General features: G+C 40.3%; 1 protein-coding gene across 23 annotated transcripts in view; it reads right to left on the reverse strand.

Annotated features, from left to right (window-relative positions):
- CARF (calcium responsive transcription factor) overlaps positions 1–14,491 on the reverse strand; it is a 48,303-nt gene that overhangs the window by 7,316 nt on the left and 26,496 nt on the right. For 11 of the 23 annotated variants that reach the window (XR_007889881.1, XR_007889879.1, XR_007889882.1 and 8 more), the window contains 7 exons: positions 13,528–13,658; positions 12,354–12,720; positions 10,789–11,451; positions 7,132–7,176; positions 5,184–5,859; positions 3,940–4,054; positions 2,306–2,486 (listed from right to left, as the gene is read on the reverse strand). Coding sequence is in view for 1 of the 23 variants with exons in the window: in XM_051623362.1 (XP_051479322.1) it covers positions 11,354–11,451; positions 12,354–12,720; positions 13,528–13,658 (596 nt within the window). In the remaining 22 variants the exon portion in view is untranslated. Of the gene's footprint in view, positions 1–2,001; positions 2,157–2,305; positions 2,487–3,629; positions 3,814–3,939; positions 4,055–5,183; positions 5,860–7,131; positions 7,177–8,485; positions 11,452–12,353; positions 12,721–13,527; positions 13,659–14,491 lie in introns of those variants that run through there. The other 12 variants (XR_007889876.1, XR_007889885.1, XR_007889878.1 and 9 more) reach the window with 11 other exon arrangements.

Raw genomic sequence — 14,491 nt, forward strand, 5'->3', positions numbered from 1 at the left:
GTTTATGCATGGTAATAATTAGAGCACCCTGAAATGGATGGAGGACAGTGTATTGATGACACTGACTTGAGTCAGTCTGTGTTTTGCTCCATGTACAGCTATTTCTTTTTTCCCCAAGTACAGAGGCTCAGAAGTGATACTCTTGCCTGTTATATAAAGGTCGCTGCAGTGTTTTTCATAAACTGTGTCATTTGGACATCCGAGCAGCTGGCTTTTTTTCATTAGTGTGGCTGTTTTGCTGTGCATACAACTTGACAAACAGCTGTACAATGCAGGAAAATTCTGACAAGGTGTATTTCAGGTAGCAAAGATTAATTGTACCACAGTTTGGTCATCAAGCTAGGGCCAAGAACCTGAGGTCAGTGGAATACTGGAATTTGTAAGCATTTTCCAGTTGCAAGATTGTTGTTTCATTTTTTTTTTTAAAAAAGGAAGTGCCTCTTACAGATGTGTCATTCCTCTAATTTTTGAGAGCTTTCTGGTTTTAAGCTTTCTCATTTCATCTTAACTTGGGTTTTTAAGAAAAATTAGAACTTTAGATTACTAGAAGTAACTCTGAAAGTATACCAGAAAAGATGCATCTCTAAGGATCTTTGTCAAAGCAATGAGCAAAATGTTGAGTATGAAAGAGAAACTCCTTTCAAGGGTGGTCTGAACTGCCCCCAGCCACAGGCAGCGGGGTCAAAAGCAGAAGTGTGTTTTGGCAGGAGGAAAAGAGCATTTCTGTTTGAGGTTATGTAGACTTTTGCTGCTTGGGAGTAAGTGCAGTTACCAGGAGGGATGTGGCAAAAGGCAGTAAAATGGTGCTGCTCCTGAGAGTCAATCTCTGTGCCACTGTGGGGACACAGATTTCTCTTTGCTCTTCCAGTTCAATCTAGCTCATGTCTCTTCTTAGTTCAGTTTGGTCCCTGTTTCCTGTCATCCTTCCTTCTTGGGGTAAGTTTGGCCTGAAGTCTCATAAGAAAGAGAAGACTGGCTTCTTCCCCCTCCAGATGATTTTCCAGCAGAAAGGAACAGCATATTCATTGAACTGATACAGACTTAGCTCTATGTTTTTAGTCTTAGGACCTGCCCTCATCTGAAATCAGCAATTTATAATAAAAATCTTTCTAATGCTTTTTGTTTATTCCACAGCTTAAAAAGCATGAGCAGATCCTGCTCTTCCTTTTAGACAAGTTTGGATTACATGAAACAAAAACCCTGTTGTACCCCTGAGTCCCTGCCATGTGAGTCTATTCTGCAAACCTAACATCTGAAGCGATGATAATCATTTCAACTTTGATACCATTAATTTTACATGGGGAAAAACTTGATTAATTTATCAACTTAATTTCCAGTCTGAGGCTAGACTGAAAATTGTTCATCAGCCTGGTTCCAGTACCATGAGAGGCTGAACCTTGTCATGGACTGCAAGGCATAGGGCTCTGTGTGCCCCCGCACGCTGTGTCAGGGGCCTTGGCGGATCTTGCTTTTAAGTCAGTTGTGTGAGAGCTGTTCTCTCTGCAGCTGCCTCACCAGGATTTCTACCTCACCAAGTTTTTGTACCTCGAAATAGAAAAGCAGAATTCTGGGATATGACAAAAACACTGAATCAGATTTTCAGTCATTTCTCTGATTGTAATTTCTGACTGACCCGAATGGGGAGAGATAGCAGAGATGTATATGCACAAACAAGGTTTACTGCAAACAGCACTGGGGTCTTAACTGTTTTAAAGTAAAAGGCACAAGCACAGTCCAATTGTGGGGAAATTGGGAGATCAGAACATTGAAGCTATAATGCAAAAGGTATCTTAACAATAAAATGTACCACTGATAGTCAAATCAATCAGTAAAGATAAACCATTAAAATGCTAGCAGCTTATTAACAATTCTTATACTAGATCTAGAACATCAATTACTGACTTCAAAAGGATCCTAAAATCTTAATATTTAAAACTTAACAATGAAAGGTTGCTTAGTGTTAACTAATATAAAGACAATAAGGGAGTTAATCTCTCTCACCCCCACATGGCCTCAGCTGGGTGTCCCTTTGTCTGGTCCTTAATTCTCAAGAATTGATCTCTCTGGCAGGTCTCCTCTGTGGAGAGGAGAAGGTCCAGCACCCCTCCTGGGAAAGTGTAGGGGAGTCCCTCTGATCACAGATGGGACCAGGCTTTCTAGAATAAAGTGGATTGTCTGCTGTCATTTAACTATTTAGCCATACCTCCAAAATCTCTCATTGGAGAATAAAAGGAAAACAGTGGGAAAAGCCAAGAAGGCCCTTTTCTCTCCAAGCAAACTCTCTTGTTTATCTGTTCATTCTTACTTTATCTCCATTTCAGGTCTAGTTGTGGCTAGGCTGGGCTCTGTGTTCTTCAACACTGGAGAGCAGCTGGTGTAATAAACTTCAACTTGGCCCTCTGTGTGTACTTTCAAGGTTGTTACCAGCTCAAAGCTTGCTAGGCCCATTCCCTTCCCATGGGAATCTTTCCACTCCAGGCCTGGGCCTGTAAAATTGAGAGACAAAAAGCAATTGAGTCATAGAGGGAAACTGAGGCAGGCATACTGAGAGATGGAGCATCCTGCTACACTAATCAAGTGGTGATGTCAGGAAGGAATGCCAATCTCTGTTCACAGACCACAGTTGACAGTGGCTGATTGGAACTGCAGGGTCAGCTCTTTTGGCCTCTGGCAGAACATATTCTAAGTACAGGCTTTGTGCAAATGGAAGGATCTTGAGCTTAAACTAGTTGTGAAAGTGAAATATTTTTGTTTGACTTGATGTGTAATAAAACATTAATTGCCTCATTTTTTCCTGTCTCTTAGGTTTTGTTGCATGAGAAGGCAGACTGAGAAAGCAAAACAAGATGGCATAGATCATATCAAGTGTTCCCTTCATCTGTTCACAAAACAAAGGTTCAAATAAAGTCACTTGCAAAACAATGGAAAAGGTGATGTTGTCTTTATGAATCACGAGTTAGGAAAAAATGGTGGTCACCTTAATTAGAAAGATGTAGTTGTATTTTGAGTGGCATTTTCTGTGTAATTTGTTGTTGTGTGTAAATAAAACATTAATAACATTCAAGATTTAATTTCCCCTGGAGTGGACATGGGGCAGCTGTGGGATGGTTGTGGGTCCATTCTTTTTTTTTTTTTAATATGCCAAATTCACTTTCCTTGATCTAAGTTCACAAATTTATGGAGTACTTCAGTGCAAAATAATGGTTTTGGTAGCTAGGGACCATGGATAATAATGTATTCTTCCAGAGTAGCTGGTGACTACAGCTGCCCCTTAGAGCTGGAGAACAGGAAATTCCCTTTCATACAACTTGAAGGGAAAAGAGGATTGTTACAGGCATTTCTGCTGTGGTCTTGATAGAGCCAGGAAGGCTTGTGGGCTAGATTGTATGGTAAGTCAACAGTAAGATGACTAAGGGAGTCATCTCCTTGGAAGGATGGGAGGAAAAAAGGCAATGGGAGAAAGGCAGAAAAGCAGCAACTGAGAAAGTGTTAAAACAATTCATTCCCCCACTCCTGAAAAGTACAGTGGTAGGAAACAAAAAAGTATGGGAGGCCAGGTAATTTTATGGCTTGTATTGTGTTCAAAGTTAGACATGTGCTAGAACCTGACAAAAAACCTGTACACCCACCAAGTTATTGTGAAGATACTGACTTAAATGTGTTAAAGACTTCTCTCCAGAGATCGTCTGTTCTCAGTAGAAGTTAGTAAGGTCAAGAAGGTTCCCATTTTCTCCATCTCCTTCCACATACAGAACACCTCACATGTGGTAACAGCTTTGTTAATAGCCAAGAACATGGAGTTGTTACACCAGGCTGCACTCAGAAGATACAGAGGCAAATATCTAAGATTACCATTCAGGCTTTTACTAGATGTGATCTCAGAGCATGAACAGCAGCAAATTCAACAGTAAAAGTGTTATATATTAAAGTAACATTTACCATGTAGCTTTGAGAGTTTTCCATCTCCTACAAGCAGCTTTATACAAACTTCACTTTCTCTTTTCTGTTCTGGTCCCTTGCTGGTTATCTGGAGTACTCTCAGAGGTAAATGATCCTGAGAAAACATCCAACACATAGTTAACTAATAGCTAGAAGTAGAAGCCAAGGAGGAAACATCTGCAAACTTCAGAAAACTGAAGAGTGTGATCTGCAAGAAACATAATTAATTTCCAGTTCTCTCTGCCATTTAATTTTAGCTTTAAGATAAATACCTGTGAGAAAAAAAAAGTTAAATTTGTCTAGAAGAAGAGTGGCTTGACAAATCACACCTGATTTTTTTTAGCATGGTCCTATCACCACTGCACACTTAAATCTAGGATAGAAGATTATTTTTTTTTAGGCCAAATTTGCAGCTAATTTGCAAAACCACTGTTAAACTCTTAAGGTTAGGGAGGGCAGGAATTGAGATTTGTTTTTCTCCCACTGAGAAAAACGGACCAGAGTTTCTCTCAAGATGTTTTAAGAAAAGGTACTATGTGAGAAGTGCACTGCAAGAATTGCAACTTTTACCATTATCTTCTTCACTTGCTTAACACAGCTTAAGTTGCAGCATACTTGAGGGTGGCTGTTCTAGATGCTCCCACCTCACTCAGACTATGAACACTGTCCATTAAGTTTTCACACAGGGAAAGCTCCATCTTCCCTTAAGCTGGGAAGAAGGATTCCACGAGCCATCCTTGAGAAGATAAAATACAAGCAGCTGTACATCAGGCACAAACACAGCTCTTGGGAGCTGGAAGAAATGGAATAGTTTTCTTCTGCTCCACAAGTACTGGAGAACACATGGGCACAGCCTCAGCGTGTGTCCCTAGCTCAAAGAAGACCAAATTCACAGCTGAGGGCTGTCAGCTTTTGACACTTAACCATTTATGACACCATTGGTTTCACTAAAGCAGTATGAATCCCAAGCACAATGAAAATTCCTAGCATCTAGACTTGATGTTGATACAGATGTTTATAACCATGTGGTTTGCAGATGTAGTTACTGACAGGCTGTCAAGTGACTGCTCTGCAAATGAAAAGGAAGAGCCCTTCTGTGATGGGAGAGGTGGTAAGTAAGGATTCTGGTGTCATCCCTGCCTCCCACTCCATCCCTTCCCCTGCGTAAGTTTGATTCTATAATTGCTGTTCTTTTTTGTGGAAGACCCTGAACACAGTGAGTTGCAGCACAGATGAAAGATTACCTACAGAGGAAGAAAACTGCCAAGCCTTTCAGACTCTAAACATGATGGTTTTGAAGGACAGTTTGGAATGCTTCCTGTATAAAAAGAAAAAAAATAATTGTAAAAGGCTTTGGTTGTTTTAGATTATCATAGGGTTAGAAGTATACACCAGTATTTCCTTGTAAGGAATTTCTGCAAAAATACATTATCCACATAAAGCTTACTCTGTAAACAGCATGTGTCTGAGAGGACTTCAAACAAAAGCTCTCCACTACTTCTTTACAAAATGAGCTTCCATTTACTTCAGAGAATGCCCAGACAATAAAAAGATCAGGAGACACCACTTACCTACAGCTTCATTATGACATGCAAAGATGGCATTCACATAGGTAATCATTCATTAACATTTTGATATGTACTCATAAAATCATCAAGATCTGTCCAACCACGAGGCTTCTTGTCAAGCACACCAGAGAGACAAAGCACTTTTAATACTTCTGAAAGGGAAGATTTATTCTCTATTGAAAAATCTGATTCCTCCCGCTAAAGAATGTAAGCTTTACAGAAGTCATACTGTCAACCTTTAACCTTCTCCATTCCTTTCCTGCAGCTCCTCCCAGAAGATCTCACACACTTTCTTCATGATCTCCATGTCCCTTGCAGGCTTGTACAGCCTCTTGAGCAGGCAAGCAGAGAGCTGTCAGGACACAAAGACAAAGTGTCGCTGTGTCTCGAGGGGACCGTTCAGGACTAGTGCAGAGAATGTTCATCTGCACTGAGGACTGAACTCCTCCCTCTTCCACCCATCTGCCAACACACGTCTCTGTTTCTGGCTTCCCTGCTGCCACTGGATTGCCATGCCTCATTACATTTTAAACACCATCTAGCAATAAAGACTATTCTACAAAGAGCAGAAGCAAGTCTCTCATCTTTCCTGAAGACACTGGACTATCAACACTTGATCAAAGGATAGAGATTTATGTCATATTGACACTGTCCCACTGTTGAAAACCGAATATATTAGAAAAATGACCAAATGGCATACCCAGTAATATGCAAGCTTTTGCTCTCTAGTTTCTTAGTAGTGAGGACCCAGAAATTAATTCTTACAAAATCACTACACTACAAACAGATTTTCACCCTCCTATAAGCCTTATCAATCTCTATTAGGAAGAAGATCAGAAGAGTGAGAAATTTAATTTGCTTAGAACAGCATGCTCTTGTTTAAACAGGCAGACTGTCATCAGCAGAAGCCCAGCATACACTAAATGACCAACTGAGCTGCACTGCAGAGCTAGGGATGGCAATAAAAACATGAATTCCAATTATCTACATTAAAATATCTGATTATATGTGCCCTAAAATATCTACGTAATTTCACCAAAGACAAGTGTAATTAAAACTGTATTAAAGAACTAGAAGCAAACTACTATATTAATGTTTTAATTTTTTTCTTTTTTTTTTTTTCAGAGACATACAATCCCTTATGCATATGTCACTTAAAACTATTAAGCATCCAAAGGTAACTTTTTCCATAAAGAGGTTATGTGCATGCCTTTCACAGGTTTTCTTCTATCTAGCACAGGCTAACTGATTACTGATGAGGACTGCCCTCACACCATCCAATGCTCCTAATTTCCTGTCCAGGGGAGACTCTGTAGGACAAGGACACTCAGTATTTGTTCCCAGAAAGCATTCCATGCTTTTGAAATGCCTTATGCCCCAGGACAGGATTGGGCCCTAGATGCCACACACCCACAAATGCTTTCTGATACAGCAGTGCTGTTTATGGTCACTCCAAAAGCACATCGAATCACTTCAGAAAATAAACACAACATCTGCCACATGCATTAGAAATGGAATGAAAGACTAAGGCATAACAGCTCACATTGGGGAAAAAAACCCAACCCACATACACTCTAGTCATGTGACATTTTTGCCTTCCCCTCCTTCTCCCCCCAAATCATACCTTAGTTGATGATTGGTGGATAGAACTGCTGGAATAGTTTCTGACCTAAAAAAATCAACACAGCCTGTTTTACACAACACTTTCTTCATTCATTAATGAGGTGAACTGTTGCTGGGAAAAGATAATCTTTACTGGCTCTGAAGTTTATTCCTGCAAAGCTTTGTTCAGAAGGGAGGGCAAATCAAGGAGAATTTTCTTATTAGAGATCCACAAAGAGCAGTAACTTTTCACAGCACCATACTCAGCTATATCACACTTTCTGTCCCTAATACAACAGATTCTTCCTGCCTGACCTTCTGAGAATATATCTGTTTTGCTAGGCTTAAGGGAGCAAATTGTAATTTTGCTAACAGACAAGTCTACAGCCAGCTAACCATCCACAGCCAGAATCAGAAACTCAGGTGGCATAAAAGTGGCCAGCACTAAAACTGGCAGAAATAATCCTTTTCTCTTTGTTTTCTCAAATCTTTTCAGTTGCTGCAAATGTAACAAATGTCCTGCAATATGTTGCTGCCTGATATTCATCCAGGTAAGGTTAATATGCCCCAAAGCAAGCAAGGAAAAAACTTAATGAAATTAAAAGGAACTTACGGATTTAGGATCCTGGGGAGACATGAAAAAAACCTGACAGGAACAAATCTCACCAGTGTTTACTCGTGCAGTGAACTGGCCAGCTGCTTCAACAGAGTAACAGTGAAAAACACGGAGAACTGGAGGGTCTGTGGGCATGAGACTTGGGTGGAAGCCCTTTCTAAGTGTGAACAAGAGAGACTTGGATGGACAGGGACAATGCTTGAGGTAGCCTGAGCTGCAGTCAGAGGGATGAGGAGAGCAGGAAGTTAACACAGTTGGGAAGCAAAGGTGTATTTTCCTTGGTTAATATGTAAAGAAAGATAGTCTACACACCTGGGATGAAGGTCTGAGAGGAGTTTCTTCATATTAGAAGATTAAGAATGGGTGTCTCGCACTATGGGAAGTCATTTAGCTGCCTCTGGTACTCAGCAAAACTTGAGCAGCTCTGTTGGTTATGATGTAGGACAAGCTTCCCTTTATTCCCATACCTTTAAATTCCTACCATGAACTCCCTGCTCACTGATGGCACAGATTCAGGAGCTGCATGGAGCCTCTGCAATGGGCTTGCAATCCTTCTCCAGAGCCTTGGAGCACCCCCAACAAGTGCAGCCTCTCCAGACCTCCCTGCAGGACCCTTGCTTTTCACACACCTTCAGGACCTTCTTCCACCTGGTCTCCTTGGAGCTGACCTACTTGTTCTCCTTCATCCCCAGAGATCTCTGCCCTCAAGTACCTCATATTACTCCCCATAAGCCCCCATAACCAACACATAGACCATTACTTTAAAAGAAAAAGTACTTTACATGTGAATAGGATCATTATACATTAAGTTACTATATAAATATATATATATATACACATACATATACAGACATTTGTCTCTAAATTTTGTACAAACTGCAACAATCTTCATGCCACATTATCAAGTCTGGACTTTTGAACAGGGCAAAAGAAGACTCATAACCACTGCTGGTTTCCATCCAAGAGGCTGCCAGACTTGAACAAGAGCTATGGCCATATGCTGGTTTATGTCTTCTCTACATTTTAGCCAAAAGTTGTTTTTGCACACACATATATAAGCACAGCCCTTTTTGTCAAGCCAGCCAATCACTGCTATAGGTAACCAACAGTGAGAATAAACTGGAGAATAATTTTCTCATTTATAGTACTGTGGAAACTCAGAATTTCTAAGTTTTAAAAATAAATGCTTGAACATAACCACAAGAAAACAAAGTAAGCATCAGAAAAACATACACAATGTCAACACAAAGTAACAACTAATTACTTTGCCCAAGCTACATAGTTTTCTCTGAAAAATCAGCCTCGTACTCTGTTCCAACAAATATTAAGTGGAATTGTTTACTTGTGATTTTATTAATAAACATAATAGAGTATTTTCTGTAAAATTTAGGTGGGCATTAGTGAACTGAGGTGTTGAGCTGAATATAGATACTTGATATGGGTGATGAGTTCATGTTTCTTCATTAACAACATGCACAAAACAAATGTAAAATTACTCCTTAGAGTGGAAAGCTTATGTTAACTTAAAAAACAACATGGTACTAAACTGGAATAGGTATTTGCAAGACAAAGAACTGAAATTCTGCAAAAATTAAGGAAACAAAAATGTGATTATTGGCTGAAGAATCATCCTATCATAGAATCACAGAACAGTTTGGGTTGGAAGGGACCTTAAAGATCGTCTAGATCCAATGCCCTTGCATGGGCAGGGACACCTTCCACTAGATCAGGTTGCTCAGAGCCCCATCCAACCTGGCCTTGAACATCTCCAGGAATGGGGCTTCCACGACTTCCTTGGGCAACCTGTTCCAGTGCCTTACCACCCTTCTCCAGTTTTAGCTCATTACCCCTTTTCCTCTCACTACAAGACCCAGTAAAAAGTCCCTCCCCAGCTTTCCTGTAGTCTCCTTCAGATACTGGAAGGCCAATACGAGGTCGCCCCAGAGCCTTCTCTTCTCCAGGCTGAAAAACCCTAGATCTCTCAGCCTGTCTTCATAGCAGAGGTTGCAAGTGCACTTTTGCAATGAACAGAACTGCAACTCTCATCCCCAGCTTTTAAAACCAACTGATACTTTATTGCTTCTTTACATTTCTCCCAGCGTTTTGTTCTGCTGTTTTCAGGGCATGGTGCAAATCAGGGTACTGTGCAAACTCATATAATATTCCTAACACTCCTCTACACAAATGAACCAATTTTTTTTCTGTTTTTTGGACTTTTTAAGTCTGAAAAAGAGAAGTCCTCAGATTGCATTCTTCTACAGCATGCAGAAAAAAAATACCTAAAGTTTTTAACTGCTCAATAGGAACTAATAACAGAACTGCTGATACTGTTGTATACAAAATACTCTGAATATTGCTCTAAGAATTCAACATCTGAAGCAAACAATGACATTGTTTAGCTTTATATCTCTCTTGGCATCAGTTTAATTTCATTCACTGCTTTAAATTGATTCAAAGTTATTTGTAGGTGTATTTTACTAGGTGTGGCATCTGTCACAGATTGCACAACTCAGTGCTTGTCACTTTTTATGGCTTTGGCTTCAATATTGCTAAAATATATTCTTTACAATATTCAGTTTTTCAAGATACCTGGTCATTATTTTAAGTCATATGAACCACTTTTGTATTAGAAGCTGCCACCACTGAAAAGACAAATTTGTTTCTGAATGTTATAGTGATGGCACACTTGTACGTATTGCTTGGATTTGCATTACTTGCCTTGTTTTCTTGGGCCTCTCTGTTAGTAGCAAAGTCTCCGTAAGCCCCGAATCATGAACAGCAGCAGGTTAAATAATATTTATCTGAGCTGTGCATAAATCATACTTACCTGTGCACAAAGCACAAGGTAGATAAGCTGAAACGACAGCAACATTTTCCAAGAAACCAGACTCCTGATTTTAGTTTTTATGACCAACTGCTAACACAGCCCCACATGCAAAGTTGCATGCAGCAATGAACCTCAAGATAAAGCCAGAACATAAGTTCAAAGATGTCAAACATTCACTGTTACAATCCACACACTTTTCCTCATTATACAACCTTACTTCCACCTGGAAACCTCACCTTTCTCCTCTCCTTGATCTTCACACCATTAACATTATGATCAGGTCAAAGCTGTATTTTCTTAAGCATCCACGTCCTTCATAATTTTGAAATTTAGCATTTTGGACCTCCATTTTGTCAGAAAGCCATTGCTGAATTGATACACTTTGCTGTTGGATTCTGTGGTCTTGGAGCTGGCAGACTCTATAGCGTCTGTAGCACTGAAACAGTTGAGGGTTTTGAGGAGAAAAGCAAACCCAGTATTGGTATCCACGTTCTAAAGCTAAGGAATTAAATAGTGGAAGACCTTCTGAAATGCCAACCAAAATGGGCCATATGGATAGCATCCAAATGACTCAAAACTGGACATAAAAAGGGAGAGGTGGTGTTCCACAGGGCAACTGAATGACCTGGAATTGGCAGTGAGCCACATCAGCCACCAATCAGAACCTGAATGTCACAATGCGATGTAAAATAGAATGGCAATACTTTTGAGAGCACCTGCCTCTCCTTCCAAGACATTAAGAGTTCTTCGATTTGGAAAATCCTTCCAGGCTCCACAAATTTAAATAGGTGACAAACTACGTCAGTCTCTGATTTTAGCCGGCTCCACAGACAATGCTTTTTCTCTGGGCTCTTGTTTAACTTGGCTCACATGGACAACACCCTCTGCATTTTCTCCAGCTTAAAAACAAAACAAAAATAAAACACTGAAGTTCAAACTCCACTGATAACACTTCAACCCAAATAACTCTATACATTTAAAAGAAAAAATATTTCAGTAACCCAAGCTAATAGGTAACGCATTTGTGAAGTTAACTGTGGTTTAGTTTGACAGCCAGTTATGTCATCTATTTGCTGTAAGACAACACAAGTTGATATGAATGTTCTGCAGCAAGGGCCCCCTTGAGTAAGAAATTTAAAACATTTTTTAAAATAATATGTTTGAAGACACATAATTACTCTCACAAAAAAACCATCTTTTCTCTTTCCCAAGGAAAAATAAAATTACCTTTTTTTTTTTTCCCTCTCTTTTCCAAGGGAAAGGAGGAATGCAGGTGCTACTGCTGAAAAAAATAACTCTACAGCATGTTGATTTAGCGAATGAGTTACACTTCATGCATGACTGGCCACTTCTCAATGACTGCACAGCCATTTTCAGCAGGAAATAACTTATTTTATGTTTGCACTTGGACAAAAGAAAATCCAGAACATACAGGATAATTTTAACCAAGCACATGTGCATAAGTGCATGCACACAGACAGAAGAAAATATCTTGAAATACACACTGACTGAACTGCTAACTTTAAGTGTATGGTGTTCTCTCCCAATAAGCTCTGTCATATTATTCCCTCTTCAGTGCAGACTGTTTTTGTCCTCCTGCTCTCCAAAGTCCAAAAAACTAAGTTTTGTTTCGTTCTGCAGTTATTGTATTTTCACAGTGAAAACTAATTAGAATGAGCTGAAAGAAGTCTGTGCTGGAGTTCCCCATTATCAACACATTTCTCTCCTTTCTTCAAGACTCACAGAAAAAAATTCACTGTTTTTTCTATATTTACATATTATTGGGAAAACTGCAACTTACTCAGTGCTGGATGGCTGTCCACAATCCGTACGGGAATAGTGTGTACATCTCCCAAGAGAATCTGATGGATTCCTCCTTCTAGGTTTCTGGAGTCATCTGCCCCTCCAACTGCTACCAGCCGGCCCATGGTGACCAGACTCTGATCAGAGGCAGATGGAGTCCCAAAAGCAGGGGCAGCAGCACTATGCTGTGTTAGGCCAGCACCTGCTTGCAGACAGTGTCCCTGACTAAGTACTAGAGAATGGTTGGTTACTGCACTCCCTGTGGAATCCAGGAGACTTGCAGGGCTGGGCGGGGAATGGTTATTTACAGCTATCAGGGCTGTTGATCCATTTGGGGAGGTAAAAGTTGACTGCAGCTGTAATTCCTGTGAAAAAGAAGGCAGAGGAACTAATGTACCAGTGTTTACAGGAGGAGGAATCTGCATTTAGCTGGACAGCTTCTGACTTCTGACTTATCATCTCTTTTGAATATTCAAGCTCAGTGAGGGGTGGTCATTCCTTGGGAGGTGGGTAACTTTTGGGATGGAGGTGTGTTTTGTATTATAATGAGATTATAATGAGCAAAGTTCACCTAAAGGACAGTATTTTGTCAGAAGATGGCAGGTTGATGGCCTAGGGTATCAGACATGTAGCTGATGTGTTCCACAGTACCTTCGAATCCCATTGTTGCCACAGCGTGCAGCCACGGTGTCCCCGCTCTGCTCCACCCTCCACACAATTTCTTAAGAGTTAGCAAACCAAGTTCCCCTGATTTTGCCAACATCTAGGGTTGCCTAGGGGATTGCCATGGCACAAACTTGTTGCACATTCCACCTTCCACCTCGTAGCTGCATTCCACCTTACCTCAATGCTGTACCTTTCCTTAAAATTTGAATCAAACTTTAATTTCTAAGTCCCCTCCAGCAATTATTCCACAAAGCCCACTATGTCCAACTTCTTGGTTTTGCCTTCACCCTAACTTCAAAAGACGGTAGTGAGATCCCCTGCACCACAGCTATGCACTAAATGTGACATTCAATAGAGACCCAAGTAAGAGTTGACAGCTATTTCCAAGTCCGTGTTACCCAGCCAGCGTTTGAGATCATTAGCTGACAGAGAACTTGCTGTTCTCAGCTCACCTTCATCATTCCCAGCACAGAACATCTGACGTTCTGTAAACAGCCTGACTGTACCTGAAGCTGTGCAAATATCTTGGTCTGAAGGGAAGACAGTGAAGACAACAGCTGAGCTGTTTCTGGTAGCAAGGACTCCCCGCTCTGGTTGGATTCTGCTTTAGTGATGACTGATTCCCCTGCTGAGCTCCCTACAGTGCCACAGAGAGGAAGCAGACAGTTAGGACAGATTTCTTCTTGTTTAAAAGCCTCCCCTGACAACTGAACAAACCCCTCCAATCAGTATAGATATATAAAAGACATGTATGTACATATATGCTGCTCTCTTTGCAGAAGTTGGATGTTAAAGAAAGAAGGCTGAGTATGATAAAAACGACAACACTGTAGGAAGACTGTATTTGTCTGTTTACAGTCCAAAACAGAAGCACCAATTAATCCCTCTTGGAGAGCAAAGTAATTGCAACCTACTCTGTGCTTAGATTTTTCAGTTATTAAAAGAAAGCTGAAATATTTCTATGAAAGCAGAAATCAAATTGATCAATTGCAGCAACAACTAAATAAGAGTTTAAAAAAATTCCAAACAAGACAAAGCACAACATTAGCCTTTTTATTAGCTGTAAATCCACTGGCATACATGGAACTGTTCCACATAAATCAGGTCCACCAAGTCATTCAGAAGAAATCACATGGTGAGACAAACCTCTAGGGGTTTACTGTTCCTACTGCAACAAAGAAAATAAATAGATCAGAGAGTGACAGGGGTCAAAGAGGAAAGAAACCCAAAAACATCAGGACCTCTTCAGGCAAGAGCCACCATGAAGGGTAACTGTCAACATGAGTAAATCTTTAAATATGACAACAGTGGCAGTGCCACTTTGGTCCCTACAGACTTCTCTATCAGCTGTCTGGAACAAGAAGTACTCAGCACTATCTTTCAATTAAATGAGGAAACAAGCTGGCACTGCCATTGAGATTAAAAACATCTAAGAGGTCTGCAGCATGAGAGCTTGACATATGAAAACAA

The sequence above is a fragment of the Apus apus genome, chromosome 6, assembly GCF_020740795.1.
Source record: "Apus apus isolate bApuApu2 chromosome 6, bApuApu2.pri.cur, whole genome shotgun sequence".
Lineage (NCBI taxonomy): Eukaryota > Metazoa > Chordata > Aves > Apodiformes > Apodidae > Apus > Apus apus.